The 10,082-nt window shown below is 32.1% G+C and overlaps 2 protein-coding genes across 6 annotated transcripts in view; one reads left to right on the forward strand and one right to left on the reverse strand.

The window, feature by feature from the left end:
- Nucleotides 1–1,474, reverse strand: part of LOC108738035 — a 50,909-nt gene extending 49,435 nt beyond the window's left edge. For 2 of the 3 annotated variants that reach the window (XM_025976167.1, XM_025976166.1), the window contains exon 1: nt 1,058–1,473. In XM_025976167.1, the coding sequence (XP_025831952.1) occupies nt 1,058–1,124 (67 nt within the window). In that variant the 5' untranslated portion in view covers nt 1,125–1,473. Of the gene's footprint in view, nt 1–1,057 lie in introns of all 3 variants that reach the window. The other variant, XM_025976168.1, reaches the window with a different exon arrangement.
- Nucleotides 1,475–2,305: 831 nt separating this feature from the next.
- Nucleotides 2,306–7,758, forward strand: LOC108738050 (palmitoyltransferase Hip14). Of its 3 annotated transcripts, XM_018471275.1 has the most exons (9): nt 2,306–2,586; nt 2,675–2,915; nt 2,971–3,272; nt 3,368–3,535; nt 3,583–3,957; nt 6,191–6,353; nt 6,412–6,653; nt 6,733–6,816; nt 6,887–6,976. In XM_018471275.1, exons 1-8 carry the CDS (start codon nt 2,440–2,442, stop codon nt 6,808–6,810), a joined length of 1,716 nt encoding a protein of 571 aa, XP_018326777.1. In that variant the 5' UTR covers nt 2,306–2,439; the 3' UTR covers nt 6,811–6,816; nt 6,887–6,976. The 3 variants fall into 3 exon arrangements, with proteins under 3 accessions (XP_018326777.1, XP_018326775.1, XP_018326776.1); XM_018471273.2 differs by lacking the exon at nt 6,733–6,816 and having other exon boundaries at nt 2,308–2,586; nt 6,887–7,758; XM_018471274.2 differs by lacking the exon at nt 6,733–6,816 and having other exon boundaries at nt 2,309–2,586; nt 3,595–3,957; nt 6,887–7,758.
- The last annotated feature ends 2,324 nt before the right edge of the window (nt 7,759–10,082 follow it).

Raw genomic sequence — 10,082 nt, forward strand, 5'->3', positions numbered from 1 at the left:
ATATGTAGTTAAATATTTGGATATTTAAAAACTCGATTTATTGAATATTTTATTGTTTAAAAATATTATTAATTTGTATCTGTATGTATGTAGTTTAAGATTCGGGCAGTGTAAGAAGTAAATAAACCTTATTTGTTACTGCAAAATGTTTTCATGTGTATATTCCTTCCGGTTTATAGAGGAAGCCCATTCCAATTCGTTTTATTAAAAGAAATAAGTACAATTAAATGTATACTACTTACTTAAGCATATCTACTACAAAAATATTAAAACACGTAATCCAAAATATTATTTAAATAGCTACTATCTACAGAATACATTAAAGCATTTACAACTGACAAACTGTAAACTGAATCATATAAAAATAAAATTACGTCAGTTACCTACAAGTGAATAAGGGGTAGATTGCCTTTTTTTTTTGCTTGCAAATTAGTTCGTTGTAAGTACAGCATAAAAATAAAAAAATTGCCCTATTTGATATTAATTCTATTTTTCTATTAAAATACTACTGTTAATTATGACTGTTTAACCATACAATGTTTGAGTCAGTAAATAATAAAATAAAAAATATTTTTCCGGTTGTTACTATCTAAATTGTAATAATTAAAATTCATTATTGTATCATATTTTAAAATTTAAAACACGTACCTATCAAATTCTTTTCTATAAGACTTATCTTAACTGTGTTGATATTATTCAGATAACTTTTAGATTAGGACATACCCACTTTCTTCAATTATTTGTAGTTTTACCTCAAAGGTTTAAAATTTTATTTTCAATTTGCATATAAACATAAATAAGCGTGCCAAAATTTAATATTGCTGAAATTTAAAAAGGAATATAATTTGATAAAGAAGATCGATTAATAGATAATAAATTTCAGATAGGGCGGGACTTCAACTTTTGAGTTACATGTAACTAATACATAATTATACATATTATATTTAATTAAAACTTACAAGAAGTGGGCCTGGAATGTCATTTTTACAGACTTCTTCAAGAGGGACTCCAAATTTAACTTTTTCTAACCTCCTAGGATATGGTCCAGAAGGGTGACCACAGGAAGTTACAACATTACTGAAAGTGGCAGCCCGCCTGTGCATCCTGGCTGCCCAACTACTCATCTCAACCACTAGGAACCCCAAATAACACGCCGTCTGGTACGAAACAACCAAACAGTTCACCCAAGCATAACCTTATTTCACACATTTAGCACTCAGAAATTAAAGGTTAAGTCCCAGCTACATACTGGCCTGTCCGCGCGTCACTGCTCGCCGTGTTTTATCTTTTCATGGTAATAACACCCATTTTATTTACTATTAGTAGCAGAACTAACCACGCCTTTGATAGTGGCCCAAAAATCAATGGACACAAGAACGGACAATCAAATACCAACACTATCAACACACATCTGTCAAAATACAAAAGCAAACAGCCGCAGCGCGTCGTGCGAATTTAGCATCCGATATATATATATAAATAATTCCCTGATTTAAACTTCACCAAAAAGTTGTGCGTTGTTTGTAGGTACTAAATATGTAAGTACGTGCATTTAAAAAAAGGAAAATTGTTTCGAGTGCTGGGAGAATTTAAATGTCCATTTATTTGAAAACTGTGGAAGCTATCAAAATTTAATCGTCGTCAGTCGATTGCGCGTCATTTGTATTTGAAGACTGAGCTATTTTAGTAAGCAAAGTTTAGCTTATTATTTATCATACTATTTATTTTAAATAACAGTTAAATTTCATTGATGTGTGCACGCATCGAAACTATACATCACATCATAGATTACAGATTATAAATCTTTTATCTATGATCATATTATTAACCATTGATAAAAGTTATTGATAGGAAGTGGCCCCAAAGCAACACGAAGTGTTGTTCAACTAGCGTCATTAAGGTACCATAGGCTACTGTCTTATCCATAGGCTTATTATCCTATAGTATTATCCATAGACATATATTAATAGACGTGCCTTAGTCGTAAGTCGTTGTCATAGACATATATTAATGGACGTACCTTAGCCGTATGTCGTTGTAATAATTTCTTGTCTCGAAAAGTGAGGGAGATGGCGGATGGTTTCGGAGTAGTGCTATCTCTTTCTTTTGTTGTACCACAATTCTGTCCGCTAAGGCATGTCCATTAGTAAACGTCGATGGTATTATCTATGGTTACCATGTACGTTCGGATAATTCGCTACATAGATACAGGACAGTTGGAAAGAAAAATAATAGATGCACAATATACCATTAACCAGAACCTGTGATCTTATTAATGTATTGCTAGAATATCTGTAGAAAGGATGTCATTCGTATTCTATGATGACATTTTAACTGTCAAAAATTCAAGAATGTTTATTCGATGGAGGTCAAAAGTGATAACCTAAAACAATTTATTTGTTGGTAAATATATTATTTTCCAAAATTTGTGTGATTTATATGATGTACCAAAACGCCTGTGGTGCAGCAGCATCTGCAGGGGGCTGTGTTGAAGCTGATAAAGAGTGTCACAGCTTAATTTCCAGAGAACCAGCGGTTCCTATTGAACATGACTATAGTGGCTTTGATATTGTTAAAGCTACGCAGGTATAAAATAACAATTAACAACTTGTAAAGTAAAAATATACCTATAGTAAAATTGTGACTATGAAGACATTTTTTGGTATTTTTTTAGTATGGAGCATTTGCTCGAGTTAAGGAACTAATTGACACGGGTTATAATGTAAATCAGCGAGATTCAGAGACTGTAACACTGCTGCACTGGGCTGCAATAAATAATCGCAAAGAAATTATGCGATTTTTTATTGACAAAGGTGCTGAAGTGGATGCAGTTGGTGGAGAGCTGGACGCAACACCATTACATTGGGCAACAAGGCAAGGTCATTTAGATGCTGTAGTTCTTTTAATGAATGCAGGTATGCATTTCTATCTCATGTAAACATTAAAATGTTAAACTGAAATATAAAACAGGTGCTGATCCAACCCTGAGAGATGCAGAGGGTTGTTCTTGTATTCATCTTGCAGCTCAATTTGGACATACTGCCCTTGTAGCCTACTTTGTTGCAAGAAATGTAAGCCCTGATTTACAGGATCGAGGCGGTATGACACCATTAATGTGGGCTTGCTGGAAAATCTGTAGTTTAGATCCAACAAGATTGCTATTAACATTAGGTGCATCAACCAGTTTGGTTGATAATACACAAGGAAATACAGCCCTACATTGGGCAATATTAGCTAGAAACTCTACTGCGATATCTACACTTATAGTTCAGGTATAAAGTTTGGTGATAATTAATTTAAAATTTCTTTATAATGTTTTTAATGAAGAAATATATATTTCTACCCTAATTATTGTTATTATTTTTAGGGTAATGCAAGCTTAGACATTCCTAATCATCGTGGTGATACGCCCTTAACTTTACTCCACGACCATATTGGTGAGGTCTGGGTTGGTTCTAAAGTAGCAGATCGCATAAAGGAGGCTACCAATGTCAATCGAGCTCACAACTTCTTAAAAAGACTGCTTCAGGACAAAGTAATACCCAATTAATGTTGGCCAATGTATAATAAAACATTTAACAGATACCATTGCAGAGATTAAGGTGGTGGTGCATGATTGGTACACCTTTTATTGTGTTCTATATAATTGGTCTCATCCTGGAAGCTAATATTCTGGTCATTATAAAAATATTTCTCCTTGTATGCGTATATATCGTCGTACATTACATTGGACAGCTCTTCTATGATGATCGACTGATTGCCCTATTGCCTTTGAGTATTTATTTGGCGACGAAGCTATGGTTCTACATCACTTGGATTGTTTATATTATGCCCAACGTGACTTTGCTTACAAGTGCGGTGTTTTTCGCCAGTTCTAGTTTGTTATGGTACTGTTTCCTGAAATCGTGGCTTGGAGATCCTGGAGTTATTGTTACCACTCGGGAGTTAAGATTCAGGGTAATGTTTTATTTTTTATTTTCTTCAACTATTATTTAGTTATATAAATATATACAGATTTTTCGATAGCTATGAGTGATTTACCTTATACAATTTGGAATGATTTGAAAGAGAATAAAATTCTGTACAATATAGTGGAATAATTGTTACTAAATGTCTTATCTAAAATGAAGAAATTATTGACGATTATACCGAAATTTAATATTTTATATCGTAGACTTCTTGATATAAGGAAAATTAAAAATTAGAGGTCATGCTTCTCATGAAAATAAACAATCATTTTATTTTCTAATGAATATTTTATTCACCAGTGACACTGACAGGCTTATATCGATATACTGTCACCTTTTCTGTAATGTCAGTTAACAAAAGTGACTAAATAATACAAGTCAATTAAAACAAACTGCTATGTTAAGTGAAAAATGATGGCGTTATACGAAAATTATAATAGAATATCAATTCCTTTAAGAGTATTGCAATGCACGACCTGTACAACTGGAGTAATTTTAACAATTACATTGATGTCCATTACTAGATTTCATTTGAACTCTTCATCGTTTACGATAGCGTTGTTAAGCGTGATGCTTTCCGTTACGTCGGCCTTTTTATTAATAACCGTCATTGATATGCTGGGCTTTGTCGTAAAATCTCCCATTCAGTGGCAATTGTGGGTTCCCTTTTCCTTCTCGGCCACACTATCATTTTGGCTTTTGGCGGGTTTATGTCTATCACAATTAACCAACAACAAATACGCTTTCAAATATGTTCTTATAGGTCTTTTACACGGCATTATAGCTTTCATTTTCCTTCTGGATGGTTTTATATTGTTGATTTACTTATATAAGAAAGAAAAAGTCTCACTCAATCCTACAATCTGGGAAGGTCACGTTGAAACCTTCAGAAATAATAATCAAATCACGTTAGATTGTGTGAAAATTTTTGTTTCAAGAGGCCAACCGTTATCCTCTAGTCAAGATGACAAAGAAAACAAATATTCCGAAAAATCAACTCAAGCAAATTTAGAAGGTTGTTACGAAACCAACAGTTCTCTAATATCGAAAGTAACTTGCCAACTAGAACCAGAAATGGAAACGGAACCTGTAAAAGATACCACTTCAGTTACAGAAATGAAACAGTTAGATTTTTTGAGTTGTCATCCGAAGTCGACTGAAAAAACCACGTCAACCAAATTTACTCTTGCTACACACTCAGGTCCCTATACTCAGACCTTGGAAAATACAAGTAATGTTCCTAAGGAAAACATCCCAAAAGATAGGCCTCTGAAGTTCTTTCAAACAACTGCACATATAGAACCTATAAAAGATCTACATTTACATAGATCACTGTATACACTGAAAGAGTCAAGTTGTTCAAAAGGAGATCATAACCATGGAGATGATTTTGATACAATTATGGATGATGCTCCGTCGATTCTTAAGCCTCTACTAAAACAAAAAAGTAGTGGGATTATAGCGGAATCTATTACCTCTAGTTCTGATATTAATGAGACTAATAGATCTACTCTTCCGCCTTTGGAGGGAGTTATGATACCCAGAGCGATGACTTACCACTCTGACCCATTTATTTTAAGAAGACTTTATCCTCAGACATTTTGTGTGAAAGAAAAGATACCAACAACAATATTACCCGGAACTACAGATCTATCGCCTGTTACTTCACCCTGTAGTTCGAGATCTTCGAGGAATAATTTAGTTAATTCCAGAAACGATAGAGTTTATCAAAAGGCGAAAAGTAGTAATTTTAGAACGAAACAGAAACTTAAAGAAATACGAAAAACGGCACAAATGTAGCATTGACCTTAAAGAAAACAACATTTCTCTTCTTTCTAGACAATAGTTATGTAACAGTTAGTAATCTGAAATGTTAAGTGATTAAAAGTAGTAACTCATACTAGTAATGTATTTTTTAACAAAAATTATGAAAAAAATATGAATTAAAATATGTATTTATGTTTTTGTATTTAAGTTCAATGGTAACAACCAAGAAGGATTAATAAATAATATTCATTATTAGATTTCTTATTAGATTTATGTAGTCTTTCTATAATTATATCCCTTTCGGTCATTTTGATCAGGGAAACTTCTGAGTATTTTAACTAAACGAAACTGGAACAGTAATATCCTTTGTGTTACATTAACCATAAATTTCCTGAACTAATTTATGAAATTATTATAAAATAGATACGTAATATACGTGTTTCTTTATTTTTCAGACAATAATTGAATTAGCTGAAAAGGGTCCTGGTGGTTTTGAACCTTCAACGTTTTGTTCTGCTTGCTTGGTAAAAAGACCATTACGTTCTAAACACTGCTCTATATGCAATAGATGCGTGGCTAAATTTGATCACCACTGCCCTTGGGTGGCAAATTGCATTGGTAAGCACCATCTTCATATGTTGACTAACTAATACCGATAAGTAATTTTACTTTTCAGGTGCGAGTAATCATAAACATTTTATTGGTTTTCTAACATGTTTGGTGATAATGTGTGGTCAGATGGTTTACGGGGCCGTACAGTTTTGGAAAAACCTGTGCCACATTTCGCCTACTAACGAAGGCTTTTGGAAAACGTTACTCAGTATAAGCCAATGCCAGACTTGGGTGGCTTGGGTCTCTGCAAATGCTTTCCTTCATTTAATTTGGGTTTTTATGCTCCTCATTTGTCAAATTTATCAGGTATGTGTGTTTTTTAAATATTTTATTACTATAATGGATCTGTTATCCTCATTCCCTACCATTGTCCTCTCCCTCGCAGCCAAAGATACCACACTCCTACAGACTAAAACGAAGAAGCCGATACTATAAACATTTTGCTGCTTTTACTCGGATGTAAAATTAGGTTGGTGTAAAAAATAAAACATGGGGTACTCTTGAAGATTCCTTAACTATTTCTCTTATGTTTTTTTCAGATATCTTGCCTCGGTATGACAACTAACGAACGTATGAATAAGGGTCGTTACGTCCACTTTGTAAACAACTCTGGTAAAAGCCCTTTTTCGCGCTCTCCTCTTGCAAATCTGGCGGACTTTTTTGGTTGTCGATGTTTCGGTCTTTTTACTCCACAAACCAAAGATTGGACGACGAGTTACAACTTGGACAAAGGAATAGAACAACAACCTCTCCTAAAACACAAGGACAACTTCCAGTATGTGTGAGAGGTAAAGATTATGGGGAGATGCGCCTTTGATTCGCGTGTCCTGTATCGGTTAGTTACTGTTCGCACGCGTCCCTGTACAAGAAGTACCATGTGATTGGCTGAAGACATTCCGCATATGTAGGTCTTTTAAAATTTGCTTTTTTGCTTGTGCTATGTTATTTTTTTATGGCTATATTCAAGGGATCGCAACAAGTAAAGTATTTGTATATTGTATTGAGGTGTAACGTAGGCGTAAACAGTACAGGGGGTTAATATCCTCTAAGAAGAGTCGTAATGCAATAAACGTATCAAAATAAAATTTTGAAAGTTTCAAAATTGGTTTTGAAAAAAAAAATAAAAAAAAAATTTAATTGACATAATGAGTGTAATGATCAAATACATCTCAATCTAGCTTACCGTCTTACAACATACCTATATTTTTGTTAAATTAATTTAAATTAATAAATGAAACTACGAGGAAGAAGGATATTTTGTATTATTAAAACATATTAAGTTTTTATCAATGATTGACAGTCACTGATATATATTGATTCAGCCAGATTGCAGAGTAAAAAAGTTTAATTATTTTTCTGATTTTTTTTCTTTCTTAAAATTAAATTAACTTCAAAATCTGAAACTAAAAGAAAAACCAGAATGTTATTATTTTGACGAAATTCCTTTATAAAAATTAAATACAAAGAAAAAGAAATAGACAATTTTATTTGCAAAATAAATCTCTACAACATCTAAATATAGTTTAAATATACTTAAAAGATGATAATAAACATTATTACTCTTGTCTTACACCGTTTACGCCTAAAAATAACGAGGAATGGGGCAGATTTTGCACACACTTGCTTACACTATGTATTATAAGAATTTAGCCAGTTGTTATTTTCGACTGCATAATTTTATTCTGTTGATTTTTCTACTTTCTATAAGTTAAGAATATCGCTAGGAAAGAAATATACTACGCGCTCAGTTATATGAACTAGTAAAAACCAGGTGTGCTTAAAAAGTGGAAATGTTCATACAATTATACATGTACATATACTTTTTAATATTGAATGTTAACAGTTATTGTACAGTTTATTTCATTACTTTTTCATTCACATCATCATCGTCGTAATCTCGTGATACTCCATTTTCTAAACACTTTATTATTAAACAGCATTAACGCTTTTCATTTCATATTTTACTTTCTAACAACAACAACCACTAATACATTATTAGTTTGTCAAGTACTTACACTATAACTTATAAATATTGAATTCCAATAAAAAAAAGCCGGGAAAATACCGATGAAAGTTGTTCATGTGATCGAATGGTTCATATAAAAGGTGTTCACATAACCGAGCGTCAGCTGTATAATATAATTAAATAAATATTTTGATGTGCACATACGCACGTTGTGTTGATCTCAAAATTTTGCTTAGAGAATATTTAAGCAATGTTTTTAGCCACTAAAGATTACTTTGCTAAAGAAGCTTGTGATGGTACATACGTATAAGCCCTCGTGAAAATAGAAAAATATTAAGTATGGTTTTATTATTACATTTATTATCAAGATGGTTATTGTTTATAATATGGGGCCCATGATCGAAAGGGGATGGAAAAGGGGTGCAGAGAGTGAGGAAAACCTTGTATAAAAGTAAACAAGTGCTTTTAAGTGGTGGCGGTTGGGTAGAGATGAAAAATCGAATATTAACCTAACCCAAATCTGCGCTTTCTCCTAAAACTATCTTTTTATACAAGGTTGTCTACACCCTTTCCCATTTTCCCCTTCCCTCCAACTGTGGGTTTCATATTGTAAACAATTACCCACAAAATTATTATAGGGAGAAGACGAATAAATCAAAACTGTTCGCTTCTAAATATATCTTTATGTGATGCTTATACGTTTTAATATCTTGTGGAGAAGGAAACACATAAGCGAAAGTTACATAGTTACATACTTTTTGAAATTACTAATGTTTTGCATTGAAATAAATTATGTATGGCATTAACTAAACACAAATCATACATTCATTAACGTCCTTTCCCATCGTTTTATTAAAACAGAGTATGTCACAACCTTTTCTAAAGAAACATATATGTCTTATTGAAATGTCTTTACACTCAGGAATAAAAACATTTTTTGGCATTAATTAACAAATATACACACTGTTCATATATATACTTTGGATATTAATAAGGCTTTCGCAGCTATAAGCCATAATTTTTAAAATGTTTTTTGACGAATTTTTCTGATATGCGTTATATAAAGGTGAATGAGCTAGAGAGGAAGAGAGAGCAAGCAAAGCATGTTCAGTAATGTATTTTGACAAAGATATCTTTCTTTTTTTGTTTTTTATCGACATTATGCAGTATATTTATTTTAACAAAGCTGTTATGTTGTTATTTATGGCTATAAATTTGTTTTAATTATCTAAGTATGTATATATTTTTAAAAAATATTTAATAGAAACAAAGTTTTGTAACTTTTAACCACATAAAATACGTAATTTGTTAAATTTCAAACGTATTTTTTTACGATGTCGACAAATCATTATTTTATTGACGGTAGATATACCATAATTTGTTATTATTACGATATATTTTAATGACCACTTCCTTTTTATCAATATAATAAAAAAAGAGTGAATATATCGAATATGAGGCAGGCCTATGTTTCTAATCCTTACCAACGCACAAAAGCAAGGCATAATAATAATGAAAATGATGAAACCAAAGTTAGCTATATGAGGGGGGAGGATGTCAAAAAGTGGCTTAGATAAAGCCGACTAATTTATATACAGCTCCTTGGCTAATTTGATTTGCTTTGAACAAATAACTCTTCGAAACTATTTATGTGATTAGGCTGTGGTGATTAAAATTTTTTGTTTTATTCGATAGATTACAGTTTGCTTACTTCATCTATGTTATTTTTAATATCACATATATATATATATATATATATATATATGTAC

Source organism: Agrilus planipennis, unplaced genomic scaffold (assembly GCF_000699045.2).
Source record: "Agrilus planipennis isolate EAB-ADULT unplaced genomic scaffold, Apla_2.0 scaffold189, whole genome shotgun sequence".
NCBI lineage: Eukaryota > Metazoa > Arthropoda > Insecta > Coleoptera > Buprestidae > Agrilus > Agrilus planipennis.

Excerpts from the sequence above, each read along its gene's own strand:
- LOC108738050 (XM_018471273.2), top strand. The coding sequence starts at position 2,440 with ATGATGTACCAAAACGCCTGTGGTGCAGCAGCATCTGCAGGGGGCTGT. Across the intron at positions 2,916-2,970 it reads AGTTCTTTTAATGAATGCAG|GTGCTGATCCAACCCTGAGA; the intron begins GTATGCATTTCT and ends AATATAAAACAG. Across the intron at positions 3,536-3,582 it reads AAAGACTGCTTCAGGACAAA|ATACCATTGCAGAGATTAAG; the intron begins GTAATACCCAAT and ends AACATTTAACAG.